At 52.6% G+C, this 18,999-nt stretch overlaps 1 protein-coding gene across 2 annotated transcripts; it reads left to right on the top strand.

The window, feature by feature from the left end:
- Window positions 1–1,537: 1,537 nt before the first annotated feature.
- On the top strand, window positions 1,538–18,780 carry Relb (RELB proto-oncogene, NF-kB subunit). Of its 2 annotated transcripts, XM_042700575.1 has the most exons (13): window positions 1,538–1,755; window positions 2,449–2,499; window positions 4,750–4,758; window positions 5,959–6,272; window positions 9,311–9,468; window positions 11,287–11,378; window positions 11,483–11,614; window positions 12,548–12,652; window positions 14,479–14,694; window positions 15,951–16,019; window positions 16,146–16,223; window positions 18,046–18,475; window positions 18,506–18,780. In XM_042700575.1, exons 1-12 carry the CDS (start codon window positions 1,701–1,703, stop codon window positions 18,426–18,428), a joined length of 1,662 nt encoding a protein of 553 aa, XP_042556509.1. In that variant the 5' UTR covers window positions 1,538–1,700; the 3' UTR covers window positions 18,429–18,475; window positions 18,506–18,780. The 2 variants fall into 2 exon arrangements, with proteins under 2 accessions (XP_042556509.1, XP_042556508.1); XM_042700574.1 differs by having other exon boundaries at window positions 18,046–18,780.
- The last annotated feature ends 219 nt before the right edge of the window (window positions 18,781–18,999 follow it).

The raw sequence follows: 18,999 nt of genomic DNA, 5'->3' as shown, positions 1-18,999 counted from the left end.
TGGGCGCTGTTTGTGAGCTCTGCAGCTCAAGGCAAGCGCTCTACCACTTGAGTCACTTGATTTCTGGTGGTTTACTAAAGAAGAGAGTTTCATGAACTTTCTGGCCTGGGCTGGCTTTGAACTGTTGTCCTTAGATCTCAGCCTCAGAGTAGCTAGGATTACAGGCCACCAGTGCCTGGCTTGGAACTCTGGCTTTATCTCTGCCTCTTTGTCAGTCTACCCCAGCTTGCTGTCTGTCCTCCAACGTGTGATGCTTGAACTGGGTGTGGCAGTGTATGCGGTAACCCAGGTCTCAAAAGGCTGAGTCGGGGATCTTGAGTTCCAGGCCAACCTGGGCTACATAAACTTAAAACTCTAGAAACAAGCAATCATGAGATGCATGTGATACACAGTTTTCTTTTCCTTTTTCTTTTTAGTCATTCTTGGGGCTTGAACTCGGCCTAGGCGCTGTCGCTCAGCTCTTCAGCTCAAGGCCAGTACTCTACCACTTGAGCCACAGCACCACTTCCGGTTTTCTGAGTGGTTTATTGGAGATAAGAGTTTCACGATCTTTCCCTGCCCCACTGGCCTTGAATGCGATCCTCAGATCTCAGCCTCCTGAGTAGCTAGGATTACCGGCGTGAACCACCGGTGCCTGGCCAGAGTTTTATTTTCTACCTCAGGGCTTTTGCATTCCTTGTACCTGTGCCTGAGTGTGACCCCTGCCTTCAGGTCTCTTCTTCAAATGTTACTTCTTTCAGACCTTCCCCAGCCTTCCCCATACAACCTGCATTGCAAACTTGGGGCACATTGCCTGCTTTGCCCATCAGCCGGCACGTATTTGTGAAATATTTTCCCCAGTCTTTCACTTGGATTTCTGCTTGATGGCAAAAGCTTTTGTCCTTGAGTTCCCTAGTAGGTCCCCAGCTTCTACACTAAGTGTAAGATGATTGCTGTTCACCTATTTTATTTGTTGGTCGTGGGGCTTGAACTCTGGGCCTGGGTGCTGTCCCTGCGTTCTTCAGCTCAAGGCGAGCGCTCTACCACTTGAGCTACAGCACCACTTCAGGCTTTCTGGTGGTTCATTAGAGAAAAGGGTCTCACAGGGGTCTCACTGACATTCCTGCTCAGGCTGGCTTTGAACCGTGATCCTCAGATCTCAGCCTCCTGAGGAGCTAGGATGACAGGCACCCGGCACGTGTTTACCTATTTAGACAATGAATTTTAAAAAGACCCCAGGAATGCAGCTAGGTGGCAGGGGCGTGGCTAGCGACTTACTCCATGGACGGGGCGTCAGTGGCCCTGGGTTTCAATGGTCTCGGCCAGCGCAATGAGCAGCCCAGCGCAATGAGCAGCGGGCGCCCGGCCCCTCCACCAGGTCCCAACCTTCCCTTCCCGGCCGGCCCCGCCCCCTCCGTCACGTGACGCGCGGGGGTTTTCCCGTTTCTCTGCCGTGATGTCACGGCGGGGTGTGAGCCAATGAGCGCGCAGGCTGGCGGCGCCGGGGAATTCCGCCGCCCCGCCCCCGCCCGTCGCCCGCCCGGCCCGGCCCGGCGCCCCCCGCAGCCCGGGGCGCCCTGCGTCCAGCCCGGCCCGCGGTTCCCAGTCCCTGCACGGCTCGCGCGACCCGCCATTCCTCCGCGGGCTGTGCTGCCCGGCCAGCCGCGTGCGAGCTTTGGTTTGGGCCGGTCTCCGAGCTGTCCGTCCCCACCGGTCGGGCCATGCCGAGTCGCCGCGTCGTCAGACCGCCCCCTGCGCCCGAGCTGGGGGCCTTGGGTAAGCGGAGCTGAGGTTCCCGGGAGAAGTCTGGGGCGGGGCCGGAGATGTGGGAGCTCCGGGGGTCTCCAGGAGCAAGGCGGGGGTTTCTAAAGGCGCCCAAGGGATCTGGCGCGGGGACACCGTGCTAGGAGGAAGCCGGCGGACGGTACGGGCGAAGGGTCCGGACGAGGTACCGCCGAGGCGTCCCGCGGGAGAGTGGGGAGGGGGCGGGGCCTGCCCCAGAGGCAGCGGAGGGGGCGGGGCCTGATTCCCAGGTGGGCGGGGCCTGGAGACCGGGGGTGGGGCGTGTGCTGCTCCGAGGGGGGTGGGGCGGGGCCAGGCTCGGAGAGTGGGGGGACGGGGCGGGGCCTGCCCTGAGAAGAGGCGGGGCCTGGCCCTGAGGAGCGAGGGGCGTGGCTAGCGGGCATAGCGGGTGTGGAAAAAAGGAGAGCCAGGCCTGATGCTGAGAAGGATCCGGTCTGCCAGGACAGTTTGTGAAGGAGTCCCTCAGGCCCATGCCTTAAAGAGGGACAGAGCAGATCTGCAGTGAGGAAGGATGGGACGAAAGGGCGAAACAATGAAGTCTGAAATGTCTGGTCAGGGGAAGAACCTGACCCTAAGGGGAGGGGCCAAGGGAAGAAAGGAAGTGGGGCTTGGGAGATTGTCTGGTCTTCTGATGGCCTTTCTGTGAGACCTGCCTCCTTCTTGCAGGGTCCAGTGGTGACCCCTCCACGCTCTCCCTGGGCATTTCCAGGACCACAGGTGAGCAGTCCCTGTCCACCTGTTTGTGGGAGATGGAGTTGGGGGAGCCTCTGTGGAGATGGGTTGGGCACATCTCTGGGGGATTCATCCACGTTCACCTTTCCTTTGATGGGCTGTGACCCTCTATGCCCTGTTGAACTAGCTTGGTTATCCCTACTTTCTGGAGGTTAGGAACCTCAACTACTTATACTCTTCAGAGGATAATTAAGAAATTCACCTCAGATTATAGCAGACTGACAACCACCACCTTGGGTGTTGAAGCAGGAGTTTATATTCCTCATCCAAGAATGTCTGCAGGTTGCTTTCCCATACCTCAGTTGGCCTGTCTTTACAATGGACTTGATATCAGTTCCTTCCTTTTGCTGGTGGGGGATTTTCAATAAGTCAATATAGACAAACATGGGAGGCAGAAATAGGAAGATCACTGTTCAAAGCTTTGGGAGCCCTACCTGAAAAACAAACTAAAAACTAGAGGACTAACTGGGGGTGTGGCTCAAGTAGTATAAACACTTGTCTAGTAAGTATAAAGGCTCTTTCAAACCCAAGTAGTACCAAAAAAAATGGTGATGGTAATAATTATTACAGTGACTATAACATTTGCATCAGATTCATTAATTAAACCATATGTGTTGGAATCACCAGAAGGCTCATTAAGAGAGATTAGTAGGCACTCTATCTAGAGTTTCTGACCCTGTAGGTTTGTGACTGGCCCTGAGAATTTGCATTTTGAAGAAGTTCCCAAGATCTACATGCCTATGCTTAGCTACTCTGGAAGCTGGACCTGAGAATTGAGATTCAAAGCCAATCTGGGCAGGCAAATCCATAGGACTGTTATCTCCAATTAGCCAGCAAAATGCTGGACTAGAGATGTGGCTCAAGTGATAGAGCACTAGCTGTGAGTGAACAAATTCCAGCAGAATTTGTAGGGCTTGAGGTCAAGTCCTAGTACTGGCATAAGATGAAAAAAAAAAAAAAAGTAATGTGGGTCAGGCATACTAGTCCATGCCTGTAATCCCAGCTACTCAGGAACAGAGGTAAGAATTACAGTCCCAAACCAGCTAGGATCCTATCTGAAACTAAAAATGAATAGATTATGGTGTGCCTCAAGTGGTAGGTCACGGGCCTAGCAAGCACAAGGCCTTGAGTTCACTCTCCAGTACTGTCTGCCACCCCACTTCTCAATTAAAAAAAAAAAAAATTAAGATAGGTAATGGCTGAAGCCGAACAACTAGCAAGTCAGCAAAGACAAGATTGTAACCAAGGTGTCCATTCTGAGCTACAGCTACTGCTGCCCACGACTTAAGCTTCCTCTGTAATCTGGCAGCCTCTTGAGCACTCTCCCCGTCGCCCCCCCCCCCCAAAAAAAAATCTATGTCTTTGAGTCCCTTGGTGTGTATAGTACAGATCTTCAAGGACAGTATTCCAGCCAGGTGTGGTAGTGAGCACACCTGTATGTAGTCTCTTCATTCAGGAGTCTAAAGTAAAAGGATTCAGGCCAGCCTGGACAACATAGCCCTGATGAATAGTTTCTGTCTTAATTTTATTTAAAAAATGTTTTTTCCAAGCTGAAGTGACTTGATGTCCCTGCCAGCACCCTCCAGGCATTCTCCCCCAGCCTCAGTATCTCCTCTGCCAGGTGGGAACCTTGCCACCTGCTCATTTCCCCAGATCCATAAGATAAGGGGTGTAAGGAAAGCTGCCTTGCAGGGGGCAAAGTTCTGGCTGTTTGAAGCCACTCCCCGAAGCAGGTGGAGGACAGAGCCGGCCAGGTTCCGAGGGCAGGTCCTTCCCAGATCAGCCCCCGGCCAGTGGCCTTCAAAGCCCTGGGTGGGGCATAGGCTCAGGCCGCAGGCCAGGCTGTGTGACTCCAGGACCTGCTGGCTCCCTCTGGGCTCGTGGTCTTGACTGTGGAATGATGGGAGGTTGGTTTTGATTTCTGGCCCCCTCTGATATTGCTGTGACACTCTGCCTTCCTGGAAACAAGTGTGGATCCAGGATGTGAGAATAACTGGGGTGCAGTGCAGGCAGCCTTCTGGACGTAAGAGAGGTTGGCCCTGAAGGAGAAATGGGGACTGGATGGCATCCCAGGGAGTTGCCCTCAAGGTTTCCCAGGATGGAGGAAGGGGGAAGGGTTATGGGAAAGATTGGGTGGGGAACTTCCTTGGAAGATGACTGGTGATGGCCACTCTGAACTCATCTCTCTCTTTCCCCTCTCTGTCTCTCTTTCTCCGTCTCTCTCTCCTTCCACAGATGAATTGGGTGAGTATCTAGAGGCAGGTGGATGGGACGCTTAGGGGGCGCTGATAGAGGGGAGTCTAGGACTTGCCCCTTCAGTGAAGGTCACTGTGATGATGGGTCATTCAGCCACTTGGCAGACTCATTACGCCCTCCCGAGTGCCAGGCACGGTTTTCTAAACACTGGGAAACCAGCCTTCCCAGAGCAGGGGTCTCTAAGAAGCCCCAGGACTGCAAACACTGAAAGGCCGAGAAATGAATGAACAGGATACAGTTATGTTAGAGCTTGAGAAGGAAAAGAAAAAAGAAACTGAAGAGGTCAGCTGTGGTAGTGCACGCCTATAATCTCAGCACTTGAGAGGCTGACACAGGAGGATCTTGTGCTCAAGACCACCTGGGCAAAAGAAATGCCTGAAAACCAAAGTCGGCTAAGCGTCGGGTGGCGCATGCCTGTGATTTGATGGGAGCTACTGGGGATTGGAGAGGCAGAGGAGAATCAAGGTTCAAGGCCAGCCCAGACCAAAGTTAGTGACATCTTACAAAAACAAGCCGGATGTGATGTGTCCAGTCCTGGAATCCCAGATAAGAAGGAGGGAGAGGTGGGCTATTGAAAGAAGAAAGAGAAAAACAAAAACCAAATGCCAAGCTCTATCTGACAAACCAACTAAAAGCAAAAGAGCTTCGGGGGAGATGGGGTGTCTCAAGTTCATAAACACTTGCCTAGCCAGCAAGAGGCTCTTGAGTTCAAATCTCGGTACTGCAAAAGCAGCAGCAACAACCAAAAAACAACACAAAACCAGAAATGATGATTTCCTAGCCCTGAATTGAGCAAGGGCAGGGTCACGAAGCAATGCAGCCAAACCCTTCCAGATGGTGGCAGGGGGTCCGCATGTACCATGCAGGGGTCTAGGGCCAAGCAGAGCTTTCCAGCTGAGGCGCTGGGCCTCCACCCTTACAGCCTTAGGATCAGGGCCCTTCCTGCCTGCAGGTGGAGGGGGGGGGGCTGGTGGATTCAGGAGCACTAGGGAGGGGAGGGCAGTGAAAAAGGGGGGCGGGTGGAGGAGGAAAGGAAGCCGACGACCCCCGGCTTCCAAGCTGAGCGGAGGGGGGAGCTGCGGCCCCGTCCGCAGGAAACACCTCTGGCCGGCGGGGCTGGGAGCCGGTGTGACCCCCGCCTGGGGTTTCAGCCCGCATCCCCGCCGCCCGCGTCGGCTTCTCCCGCAGAGATCATCGACGAGTACATCAAGGAGAACGGCTTCGGCCTGGACGGGGCGCAGCTGGTGCCCCGCGGGGCGGCGGCGCTGAGCACCGTGACCCTGGGCCCCGCCCCGCCGCCCAGCCCGGCCACGCCGCCGCCGTGGGGCTGCGCCCTCAGCCGCCTGGGCCCGCCCGGGCCCGGCCCGCGGCCGCACCTGGTCATCACCGAGCAGCCGAAGCAGCGCGGGATGCGCTTCCGCTACGAGTGCGAGGGCCGCTCGGCCGGCAGCATCCTGGGCGAGAGCAGCACCGAGGCCAGCAAGACGCTGCCCGCCATCGAGGTGGGCGGGGTTGGCGGGGGGGCGGGACTGTGCGCGGGGGGGGGCGGGCTGGAGGCGGGGCATCGATGATGGGCGGGCGAGGGGACCTTAGATACGGGGAGGTGGGCGGGGTGGTGGGCGGAGCTTGAAGAGGGGGAGTGTGGGCGGGCTTAGAAGGTAGGGTGGTGGATCGGGAAGGACCTTAGTGGAGTGGGCGGGGCGGAGGGCGGGACTATGGCTGATGGGCGGGTCGGGGGAACCTTAGATGCGGAGGACAGGGACTCCCGGGTGATGGGCAGCATGTGGGCGTGGCAGTGGGCGGGCCTTGTCGGTGGTGGGTGTTGCTGCTGTGAGCAGCGTTTGGAGCTAGGACATTGTAGAGCTGGGCTTTATCATTCTTGCTGTCCTTGAGCCAGGACATAGAGTACCACCTATTTCCAAACCCCAAAAGTAGTAAAGAGCTGGGCATGGTGGGGCACCTGTGTATCTTAGCATATAGGAGGAAGATGAAGCAGGAGGACTAGAGTTCAAGGCCAACCTGGGCTACTTAGCAAGTTCAAGGCCGGCCTGAGATACAAAGGAAGTTCAAGGTCAGCCTGGGCTGTGTAAGAATTTCAATGGAGTGGGTAAAGATGGAGGGCTGAGGCTGTCTACTGCATCCCTGTTAGCCTGGGCAACAGTGAGGGAGATGCTTCCGGGTTAAACACTGGAAAGCTGGTGAAATAAACTACATGTGTGTGGCACAGCACTGTCCAGAAACAGCAGATCCCGGGAATGTGTGCCCAGACACATGCAGGCCCAAAATTCAGAAGTGAAGGTGTGCCCGAGGTATTGATGGGAAGGTGTGAACATGCCTGTAATCCCTGCTCTTAGGAGACAGAGATGGAAGAAGAGTTTTAAGCCAACCTGGACTACATAGTGAGACCCTGACTGAGAAAGAAAAAAATAGTAACTACTTCCACTAATAAGTACCCGCAGGGCTAGCTCAAGTGGTAAGAACATCAGTTTAGCAAACATGAGTCCCTGAGTTCAAACCCCAGGACTAACAGAATAAAAACTTCCCTGGAAATCAAATTGTAGACTTCTACACAAGTACTATATTGTTCTTCTGCAGCTGGAAAAGGCCTAGCATATGGTAGGAAGTGGTCTAGCACTGAGTTATAATCCCAGCTCCTATGTTAAAGGATTTTTTGTTTTTTGTTTTGTTGGTCATGGGGCTTGAACTCTGGGTCTGGGTGCTGTCGCTGTCTATAAGCTCTTTAGCTCACAGAGAGCACTGTACCAGTTGAGCCATAGCACCACTTCCTGTTAAAGGTTTTCTATTTTGTGTGCATGCATGTGTGTGTGCTCATTCGAGCATGTATACACATATACTAGTATTAGGGCTTTAACTCAGAGCCCGGCTTTCGCTTGGCTTTTCCCTTACCATTTCTGGCTTTTTAACTTTTTCTTTCCGGGCTGGTTTTGAACCATAATTCTGAGCCTCCTGAGTAGTTAGGATTACAGGCATGAACCACCAGCACCTGGCTTCCCTGATCTTGAATTCAGGCTTGAATTCAGGGCGTGGGCGCTTTCCCTGAACTTTTCTGCTCAAGGCTAGCACTCTATCTCTTTGAGTCACAGCTCCACTTCTGGTTTTCTGGCTTTGAACCATGATCCTCAGATCTCAGCCTCCTGAATAGCTAGGATTACAGGCGTGAGCCACCAGAGCCCAGCAACCTGATCATTTTTAACAACGCATTTAGAAGTTTTGGATGACACCAACTAGTCATCTGGGACTGCCCCTAATATTAGGAAATGGCAGCTGGGGTCCTAGCTACAACCTGTCCCCCAGGAACCTTATCATCCAACACCATCCTCGGTACCCTCTCCAGCCCCTAGAGGGAAGCACTGTACCACAGAGACTCAGATGAATTACCTCTAGTTCCACACTGCCCAAGCTGGCCTTGAACCCTTGAGCTGTCCATCTGGAAATCTGAAATCATATAGTGTCGAATAATTTTAAATTGTAGACTCCAAATTCTCCCAACTTATTTATTTAGGCAGTGCTGAGGATAGAACCTAGGGCTTTGTCCTGAGTTCACAAGCTCTCACAATTTTTTTTTTTTTTGTCGGTCGTGGGGCTTGAACTCTGGGCCTGGGTGCTGTCCCTCAGCTCTTCAGCTCAAGGCGAGCGCTCTACCACTTGAGCTACAGCGCCACTTCCAAGCTCTCACAATTTTGATTTATGTTCTTTTATTTTTTTCTTCCCCTCCAATTCAAGAGCTGATAAAGGGTCATATGGTATGTGCCAATATTGGGGCTTGAACTCACAGCTTTTTACTGTCACTTGACTTTTTTTTTTTTTTTTGGTCATGGTGAACTCTGGGCCTGGGCACTGTCCCTCAGCTCTTCAGCTCAAGGCTAGTGCGCTCTACCACTTGAGCCACAGCACTACTTCCAGTTTTCTGAGTGGTTTATTTTCTATTATTTATTTATTTACTTATTTAATTTTGGGTCCAGTCTTGGGGCCTGAACTCTGGGCCTGGGCGCTGTCCCTCAGCTCTTCAGCTCAAAGCTAGGGCTCTACTGAGTGGTTTATTGGAGATAAGAGTTACAGACTTTCCTGCCCAGGCTGGCTTTGGACCTGGATCCTCAGATCTCAGCCTCCTGAGCAGCTAGGATTACAGGCATGAGCCACCAGCGCCCAGTTTGACTTTTTTTTTTTTCCTACTCAAGGCTAGCACTGTACCACTTGAGCCACACACTTCCACTTCCACAGCCATTTGTTATATTTGGTTGTAACTCTTCTGTCTCAGGATTGTTTTTTGAGACAAGATCTCACTGTGTAGCACAGGCTGGCCTTGAACTGTCCATTCTCCTGCCTGAGTCACCTGAGTGCTGGGATTATAGTCTTGTACTACCACACCTGGCCAGTAGAGGGGACTCAAACAGATAGCTTTCCATCATCTTGATGGAGAAGGTCAGGATGCTACAAGGGAGTCCCTGAGAGTTCGATGGAGTTAGGGGGTCTGGTATAGGCCACCTGACCAAAAAAAAGCTTATTTATCTTTGCACAGCTCCGGGACTATGGCGGGCTGCGGGAAGTGGAGGTGACCGCATGCCTGGTATGGAAAGACTGGCCGCACCGGGTTCACCCACACAGCCTTGTGGGGAAAGACTGTACGGACGGTGTGTGTAGGGTGCGGCTAAGGCCTCACGTCAGTCCTCGACACAGGTATTTGACCCCCTGAACCTCTGACCCCCCACCCCTCTAGGCTCTGACCCCTCACCTCTGGTCATAGAAACTCTGAAGGTAAAGATAAACCCAGGGAAATGCAAGACAGGGGCAACTTGGCCAAACCCTCCCTCCAGCATCCATCTTGTGGGTGGGGAAACTGAGGTCTAGGTGGCAGAGGGCCCCATGTCCCACATTCTCTGTGGGGAGACTGAGGCATGGAGGGAGGTAAGGCACAGATGGTTCACAGCAGAGCTGGGCTTTGACTCCAGATCAGACTTTTTTTTTTCTTCTTTGTTAGTCCTGGGGCTTGAACTCAGGGCCTGGGCGCTGTCTCTGAGCGTCTTTTTCTCAAGGCTAGCACTCTACCACTTGAGCCACAGCACCACTCCAGGATTTTTTGGTAGTTTATTGGAGATAAGAGTCTCATGAACTTTCTTGTCTAGGCTAGCTTTGAACCAGGATCCTCAGACCTCAGTCTCTTAAATGGCTAGGATGACAGGCATGAGCCACTGGTGCCTGGGTTCTAGACGAGACTTAACTACAAGACCTGATCTTATGCTCACTTTGCACTTTATATACTTTTCATAAGTAAAAAAATGAAAGGTTCAAGCCACGTGCCTGTGGCTCACACCTGTAATCTTCACTTCCCAGGAAGCTAAGATGTAAGGATCATGGTTTAAAACCAGCCCAGGCAGGAAAGTCTGTGAGACTCTTATCTCCAATGAACTACCAAAAAGCCAGAAATGGCATTATGGCTCAGAGTGGTAGAGTGCTAGTTGTTAGCACAAAAGCTCAGAGACAACTCCAGAGTTCAAGCCCCAGGACAGGCACACACAAAGAAAGAGAGAGAGGGGCTGGGACTGTGGCTTAGTGGTAGAAGGCTCGCCTAGCATGCATAAAGCCCTAGATTAGATTCCTCAGAAGCACATAAACAGAAAAAGCCAGAAGTGGTGCTGTGACTCAAGTGGTAGCGTGCTAGCCTTGAGCAAAAGCAGCTCAGGGACAGTGCCCAGGCCCGGAGTTCAAGCCCCAAGACCCTCTCCCCCAAAAAAAGCCCGTTTTTCTAAAATGGTATCCCCCAAATAACTAGCTTACTCTGGCCTAGAACTCTCTATCTTCCTGCCTCAGCTTCCCAAAGTGCTGGGGTTTCAGGCCTCATTTGCAGTTTTCTGATTATTAGCAACACTGTTTACTCTTTTTTTTTTTTTTGGGTCCGGTCGTGGGGCCTGAACTCTGGGCCTGGGTGCTGTCCCTCAGCTCTTCAGCTCAAGGCTAGTGCTCTACCACTTGAGCCACAGCGCCACTTCTGGCTTTTTTCTTTTTGCTTATGTGGTGCTAAGGAATCGAACCCAGGGCCTCGAGCATGCAAGGCAAGCGCTCTACCACTGAGCCACCTTCCCAGCCCCTGCTTACTCTTTTTATATGGCAAACGTATGGTGGGTTTGCCAGGTCTCCTCCAGATTCCTGGTGACACCAGGTACTGGTGGCTCACACCTATAACCCTAGCTATTCAGGTTGCTGAGCTAAGAGGATCACAGTTGGAAGCCAGCTCAGGGAAGAAAGTCTGTGAGACTCTTATCTCCAGATAACCACTAGTGGCGCTGTGTGGCTCAAAGTGGTAGAGCGCTAGCCTTGAGTGGAGTTTAGGGACAGTGCTCAGGCAGTGAGTTCAAGCCCCATGACCAAGAAAAAAAGAAAATCTTGGTAAGCACTCTCAGATGTTTCAACCCCAGGCCCTTTGCTGGGATCTGGGAGCCTGGGGTGTCTGAGCCATCCTGCTGGCCCTCACAAGCAGCTGTCTCTGTCCCCACTCAGCTTTAACAACCTGGGCATCCAGTGTGTCAGGAAGAAGGAGATCGAAGCTGCCATTGAGCGCAAGATTCAGCTGGGCATCGACCCCTACAACGGTGAGCACTTTGCCCCGCTCTTTGTTCACCTACCGCATCTCCTATTGGCCCACTGTCCCCTTCCCTTCCCACCCCCTTTCCTCAGCCATCATGTCTCCCAACAGCGGGCTCCCTGAAGAACCATCAGGAAGTGGACATGAATGTGGTGAGGATCTGTTTTCAGGCGTCATACCGGGACCAGCAAGGACAGATGCGCCGCCTGGACCCTGTGCTCTCTGAGCCTGTCTATGACAAGAGTGAGTGTGTGTGTTGGGGGGAGGCGGGGTTCACTAGGACTGTCCTGGGCCTTCCACTTACAAACAGGAAGTCATTTCTCTTATTTTTGTGTGTGTGCTAATACTGGGGCTTGAACTCAGGGCCTGGGTGCCATTCTCGAGCTTTTTCGCTCAAGGCTGGTGCTCTGACCACTAGAGGCAGAGATCTACTTTTGGCTTATTGGTAGTTAATTGGAGATGAGTCTCACAGCTTTTTCTGCCTGAGCTGGCTTTGAACTCAGTGATACCGGTGCCTTATGTTAGGAGTTCATTGTTTGCAGGCACCTGCTCTTACCACTACAGCTCCACTGTTTTTTGCCCAAAGTCTCACAGCTGTCTCTCATTGGTTATTTGCTTCTCTCTGACCAGTCAGCTGTGACTAAAGGGAGGTGATGCTCTGATTGGTCAGATGGGGGGGTCACATGATCAGTGAGCTAGAGCATGGTTTCAGCCCTGCCCACTCCCCAAGACTGATGTGAGTGTTGGTCCCTTAAAAGAAGTGGGGACTGTTTACAGAATAGTTAGGACTGGCAAACAAATGTCCAGGAAGTAGCACTGTGGCTCAAGTGGTAGAGTGCTAGCTTTGAGCAAAAGAGCTCAGGGATAGCACCTAGGGCCTGAGTTCAAGCCCCACAACAGGAAGGGAGGGAGGAAGGGAGGGGGGGAGGGGGAGAAAAACAAGTGTCCACTAGTTTAGCCATACACCCTCACTCTGGGCCTTCTCTGACTTCTAGTCCCACTAGCTCTCCTGAGCGTGACATACACTCAGCTGATCTGAATGGAAGCATGGAAGAGCTGAATGTCATCTTGGCTCCACCAGGACTATGGGGGCCAGACTGAGCCTTTCTCCATCTCCCACATGTCCATAGAATGCCCCTCAAGGTTTGATGACTGAATTCTCGTTTTCCTTCCCAGAGTCCACAAACACGTCAGAGCTGCGGATTTGTAGGATTAACAAGGAGAGTGGGCCTTGCACGGGTGGGGAGGAGCTCTACCTGCTGTGCGACAAGGTGCAGAAAGGTGAGGGGTGCCACAGGCTGGGTGGGGCTCAGGAGAACCCACCACCTTGACACAGATGATTGGTTCACACACCTGCCTGTTACCTGCATAAGGATGGAGGTGGGGCTTATACCTTCCCCCCTCCTCCCCAGGTTCTACACACTTTCATGCCAGAGGCACAAGTGCATAGATGGTTTAAGAGGGGCTGGGGTGCAGCTCGGGCCCTGGATTCTGTCCTCATTACTGGAAAAAAAAAAGATTAATAAAAGCCTGGCACTAGTGGCTCATGTTTAAAATCCTAGCTTCTCAGGAGGCTGAGATCTGAGGATCACGGTTTGAAGCCAGCCTGGGCAATTAAGTCCATGAGAAGCTTATCTCCAATTAACCACAAAAAAGCCACAAGTAGAGCCATGGCTCAAGTGGTAGAGCACCAGCCTTGAGTGAAAAAGCTCAGGGACAGCACCTAGGCCCTGAGTTCAAGTCCCAGGACTGGCACACACACACAAACCTTAAAAATAAAGGGCTGGGGGGCTGGGAAGGTGGCTCAGTGGTAGAGCGCTTGCCTTGCATGCCTGAGGCCCTGGGTTCAATTCCTCAGCACCACATAAGCAAAAAGAAAAAAGCCGGAAGTGGCGCTGTGGCTCAAGTGGTAGAGCGCTAGCCTTGAGCTGAAGAGCTGAGGGACAGCGCCCAGGCCCAGAGTTCAAGCCCCACGACCGGACCCAAAAACAAAACAAACAAACAAACAAAAAAATAAAGGGCTGGGAAGGTGGCTCAGTGGTAGAGCGCTTGCTTTGCATGCATGAGCCCCAAGGTTCAACTCCTCAACACCACATAAGCAGAAAAAAAAAAAGCTGGATGTGGCGCTGTGGCTCAAGTGATAGAGCACTCTAAGCTGAAGAGCTGAGGGACAGTGCCCAGGCCCAGAGTTCAGGCCCCACATCCGGACCCAAAAATAACAACAAGAACAAAAAAAAAAACCTTAAAAATAAAAAAGATTCAGACAGTGGCTTTAAGGGGTAGGGAAGGGACAAAGGGCGTGGGACAAATGTCTTCAGCTCATCTGCATCTGTCTAAATGTCCTCACATAGGTTTCATAACCAAAACGGGAGAACAACTTCCCTCTGAACAAACAAAAACCTCCAGCCAGGTGCCAGTAGTTCATGCCAATAAGCTGCAGCTACTCAGGAGGCTGAAATCTGGGGGCTAGTGGTTCCAAGACAAGCCTGGGCAGCAAAATCCATGAGACTCTTGTTATGTCCCATTAAACAGCAAAAAGCTGGGCTGGAGGTGTGGCTCAAATGGTGGAGCCCCAGCTGGAATTGAGCCAGTATGAGGATCTCAGTTAAAGTCCTGGTACCAAGACAAAAAAAAAAACAACACATAAATATATAAAATACTGAGTGATCAGTGTATGATAGAATGTAGGGTTGTTTTTTGGTTCGGTTTTTATTTTTGTTTAGGTTGTAGAGTGTGAAGAGTGTAGGTTTGTTTTTTGTTTTGCTTTTTGCTGGTCATAGGGCTTGAACTTAGGGACTGGGTACTGTCCCTGAGCTCTTTTTGCTTAAGGGTAGCGCTCTACTACTTTGAGCCACAGCACTACTTGTGGTTTTCTGGTGGTTCATTGGACATAAGCGTCTCATAGACTTTCCTGCCCGAGCTGGCTTTGAACCTCCATCCTCAGATCTCAGCCTCTGGAGTCGCTGGGGTGACAGGTGTGAGAGGTGCCAGTGCCCGGCAAGAGTGTGGTTTTATCCTCGGGAATAGTGGGGTCTGTTTGGAGGATGCTGAGTGGGGTTCGGGCTGGCTGAGGACCCCCCCTCAGCCACTGCCCTGTCCTCCCACAGAGGACATTTCTGTGGTGTTCAGCACAGTCTCCTGGGAGGGCCGGGCCGACTTCTCCCAAGCCGATGTGCACCGGCAGATCGCCATTGTGTTCAAGACCCCTCCCTACGAGGACCTGGAGATCTCAGAGCCCGTCACAGTCAATGTCTTCCTGCAGCGGCTCACAGATGGTGTCTGCAGCGAGCCTCTGCCCTTCACCTACCTGCCTCGGGACCACGGTAACCATGACAACCAGCCCACCAGCCCCAGACCAGCTGAAGAAATTCAGCTCGAGTCATTTGATCCTGGGTGCAAATCAGGGAGGCTACTTGGTAGAGGGGACAGCTGAGCTGAAGAAAGGAGAATGACTAAGAGGTCTAGTGAGAGTTGAAGGAGGGTATTTTTTTTTGTCGGTCATGGTGCTTGAACTCTGGGCCTGAGTGCTGTCCCTCAGCTCTTCAGCTCAAGGCGAGCGCTCTACCACTTGAGCTACAGCGCCACTTCCGGTTTTGTGGTGGTTTATTGGAGATAGGAGTCTCTCACGGTCTTTCCTGCCCGGGCTGGCTTTGAACTGCGATCCTCAGATCTCAGCCTCCTGAGTAGCTAGGATGACAGGCGTGAGCCACCAGCGCCCGGCTGAAGGAGGGTATTTTAAGTAGCTTGAAAAGCAAGTGCGAGTGTCCTGAGATAATATTGTGCTCAGGTGTGTCTGGAAGGGAATTTGGTTTTATCTGATATGGACTATCAACATCTGTTTATTTGCATCGGTTGGGTAGGTACAAGTGCAGTTGGGGTATAGTGGTACCCACCTGTAATCCCAGCACTCTTGAAGTTATGGAAGGAGAGAGGGTCTTTGGTTCCAAGGCCAGCTTGGGCTACATAGCAAAATCTTGACTAAAAAAAAAAAGGCAGCCGAGCACCAATGGCTCATGCCTGTAATCCTAGGTACTCAGGAGGCTGAGATCTGAGGATCGAGGCTTAAAGCCAGCCCAAGCAGGAAAGTCTATGAGACTCTTACCTCCAGTAAACCACTAGAAAACTGGAAGTGGTGCTGTGGCTCAAGTGGTAAAAGTGCTTTCCTTGAGCTGAAAAGCTCAAGGGACAGTGCCCAGGTCCAGAGTTCAAGCCCCATAATGAGAGAGAGAGAAAAAGCTCAGCCACTTTCTAGATGGCTCTATGATTAACCATCAGTTACTGACTGTGATAAATGGTTAAGTGATCATTATTTTGTTGGCTGTATGGCTTGAATTCAGGGCCTGGACTCTGTCCCTGAGCTCTTTTGCTTAAGATTAGTGCTCTACCATTTGAGCCAGAGCACCACTTACGGTTTTCTGATGATTTATAGGAGATAAGAGTCTTACATTTTCCTGCTTGGGCTGGCTTTGAACCGAGATCCTCAGATCTCAGCTTCCTGAGTAGCTAGGATGACAGGCAGGAGCCACTGGTGCCTAGCTGATTAATTACTTTTTTGTATGCTTCTGATATCTTCCAACAGACAGTTATGGCGTGGACAAAAAGCGGAAACGGGGAATGCCAGACGTCCTTGGGGAGCTGAGCAGTTCTGGTCTGTCCCCTGGACCCCTTTCCACACTTAAGTCCTTGGGAGTGTATGTGGGAAACCCCCCCTTAATACCATCCCACAGAGGGGGAGCTCTGGGAGTTAAGGGGTCATCTCCTCTGCCTCCCTCAGACCCCCATGGCATTGAGAGTAAACGGAGGAAGAAGAAGCCAGCCTTCCTGGACCACTTCCTGCCTGGCCATAGCTCAGGTAGGTCCCAATCCCCTGCCATGAGCTGAGACTAAGTGGCAGCCCTGCTTTGTTGGTCTCTTTACAATGTGTTAAGGACGGCTCCCAGCTCCGCAGAGTAGAAAGATATGTGTGTGATGTCTGCTGGGCTGTCCACTTGTAGTGTAACCTTTGTCAACCTGGTGTACCACTCTGAGCCTCAGGGACAACTTGGGGAAATCTCAGTGTATACCTGTGTCCTGGGGCTTTTACAGTTTAATGCAGTAAGTGCCCATACCATCCCCACCAGACATCTTGATCTTACATGATTTCAGGAACTAAGTAGGGTCATACCTGACTAGTGCATAAATGGGAGACTGCTCAGGAATACTGGGTGATATATGCTTTTTTGTTGTTGCTGTTCTACAACTTGAACCACACTTCCAGCCTTTACTTTTCTTTCTTTTTTACTTTCTCTCTTTTTGCAGTTGGCTTAAATTTTTTCTTTTGCCAGTCTTGGTGCTTGAACTCAGGGCCCAGGTACTGTCTCTTGAGCTTTTTTGTTCAAGACTGGTGCTTTACTACTTGAGCCACAGCTCTACTTCCAATTTTTTCTTTTTGTTTGTTTTGGTAGTTAATTGGAGATGAGGGTCTCATGGGCTTCCCTGTCCAGATTGGCTCCAAACTTCAATCCTCAAGAACCCACCTCTTGAGTAGCTAGGATCATAGGTGTGAGCTATTGATACCTGGCTCCAAAAACTTTTTTTTTTTTTTTGCTAGTCCTGGGGCTTGAACTCAGGGACTGGGTACTGTCCCTGAGCTTCTTTTTGCTTAAGGCTAGCACTCCACCACTTGAGCCACAACGCCACTTCTGGCTTTTTCTGTGTATGTGGTACTGTGGAATTAAACCCAGGGCTTCACACATGCTAGGTAATCACTCTATCACTAAGTCATATTCTCAGCTCCCAGAACTTTTTTTTTTTTTGGTCGGTCGTGGGGCTTGAACTCTGGGCCTGGGCGCTGTCCCTGAGCTCTTCAGCTCAAGGCGGGTGCTCTACCACTCAAGCCACAGTGCCACTTCCTGCTTTTTCTGCTTATGTGGTGCTGAGGAATCAAACCCAGGGCCTCATGCATGCAAGGCAAGCACTCTACCACTGAGCCACCTTCCCAGCCCCCCAAAACACTTTTTAATAAATGTAATGCTAGCGGGGCACTCGTGGCTCATGTTTTTTTTTTTTTTTTTTGGTCAGTCGTGGGGCTTGAACTCTGGGCCTGGGCGCTGTCCTTCAGCTCGAGGTGAGCGCTCTACCACTTGAGCTACAGCGCCACTTACGGTTTTCTGGTGGTTTTATTGGAGATAGGAGTCTCACAGTCTCTCCTGCCCGGACTGAACCGCGATCCTCAGATCTCAGCCTCCTGCGTAGCTAGGATTACAGGCGAGAGCCACCAGCGCCCCTCTATCGTGGCTCATGCTTTAATCCTAGCTACTCAGGAGGCTGAGATCTGAGGATGGGGGTTTGGAACCAGCCCGGGCAGAAAAGTCCCTGAGATACTCTTTTTCTCCAATTAACCACTCAAAAAAAAAAACAAAAAAAACAACCCAAAGCCCGGAAGTGGAGCTGTGGGTCCAAATGATAGAGCATGTGCACACACGTTTCCCTCCTGGTTCCACATTAGGACAGCTGTGTGCAGTTATTTTCCCCACTGCCTTCTTCCACTTACTTAGTAGGAAAGGTGGGATGACAGTCCTCAGCTGGAACGGAAGGAGATGATCTGATGAGGCATTTAGCCTGAGGCCAGAGGGGGCCTGGCTGGAAGTTGCTCCAGAAACCAGAGCTAGCTTTCTCTCCCCTTCTCCCCGCAGGCCTGTTCCTCCCTCCCTCCATCCTGCAGCCTGACAACGACTTCTTCCCCAGCTCGGTGTCCTTGCCAGGCCTGGAGCCCCCCGGGGGTCCTGACCTCATGGAAGACTTCACCTACGACCCCACAGCCCCCACCCTCTTCACCATGCTGGACCTGCTGCCCCCAGCGCCGCCCCTGGCCAGCGCCGTGTCCAGCAGCGCGGGTGCCGGGCCCTCGGTGGCCGAGTCCCCGGATCCCGAGCCCCTGACCCTGGACTCGTACCCGGCCCCGGGCCTCGGGGACGGAGGCACCGCCAGCCTTGTGGGCAGCAATATGTTTCCCAACCAGTACCGCGAGGCAGCCTTCGGGGGTGGCCTCCTGTCCCCGGGGCCCGAGGCCACGTAGCCCTGGCAGTGCCGGGAGGGATGGGGGGGTCAGACCTGGGCCCCCCTCGGGTCAGTCTTCCGGTCTCCTCATCCCAGTGCGTCGGACGGACATCTGCAGCGCTGGCGACAGCCTCGGGAACACGGGCTCCCCTCGGGCCTCCGTTTTATATGAGAAATCGGGTTGGAGGAGGCTAAGGGGGGGGCATGGCTCCCCCAGCGACCCCACACACACGTGGCCACCTTTGGGAGGGGCCCCCGGATTGTGACAGATTGTTCTTAGGGGAGGAGAGGGAAACTCCTTGGCACCCTTGCGGGTGAGAGGAGGTTGTTTGTGCAGAGCCTTCTCAATAAAGAGGAGTTTTTGAACCTTGGGGGGGGGCCTCTCTTTGCATGGGGCGTGTGTGTGGCGGGGGGGCGGGGTGGGGGGGGGACGAGGAACAAGGTCCGGGGGTCAGCAAGGCTCCGACGCTCCTTCCGGAACGCGCCACGCCCACTCCAGGCACAGGCCACGCCCGCTCCAGGCACAGGCCACGCCCTCCCGCCGCGCAGGCCCGAGGACGTCATCATCGCTGTCTTTTAGGCCACGCCCT

This window comes from Dipodomys spectabilis, unplaced genomic scaffold (assembly GCF_019054845.1).
Source record: "Dipodomys spectabilis isolate Male_0828 unplaced genomic scaffold, ASM1905484v1 ptg000266l, whole genome shotgun sequence".
NCBI classification, from domain to species: domain Eukaryota; kingdom Metazoa; phylum Chordata; class Mammalia; order Rodentia; family Heteromyidae; genus Dipodomys; species Dipodomys spectabilis.
The sequence above is the reverse complement of the archived record's forward strand: the minus strand, read 5'-3'. Positions and strand labels throughout refer to the sequence as shown.

Excerpts from the sequence above, each read along its gene's own strand:
- Relb (XM_042700575.1), top strand. The coding sequence starts at position 1,701 with ATGCCGAGTCGCCGCGTCGTCAGACCGCCCCCTGCGCCCGAGCTGGGG. Across the intron at positions 11,379-11,482 it reads GGGCATCGACCCCTACAACG|CGGGCTCCCTGAAGAACCAT; the intron begins GTGAGCACTTTG and ends GTCTCCCAACAG. Across the intron at positions 11,615-12,547 it reads TGAGCCTGTCTATGACAAGA|AGTCCACAAACACGTCAGAG; the intron begins GTGAGTGTGTGT and ends TTTCCTTCCCAG.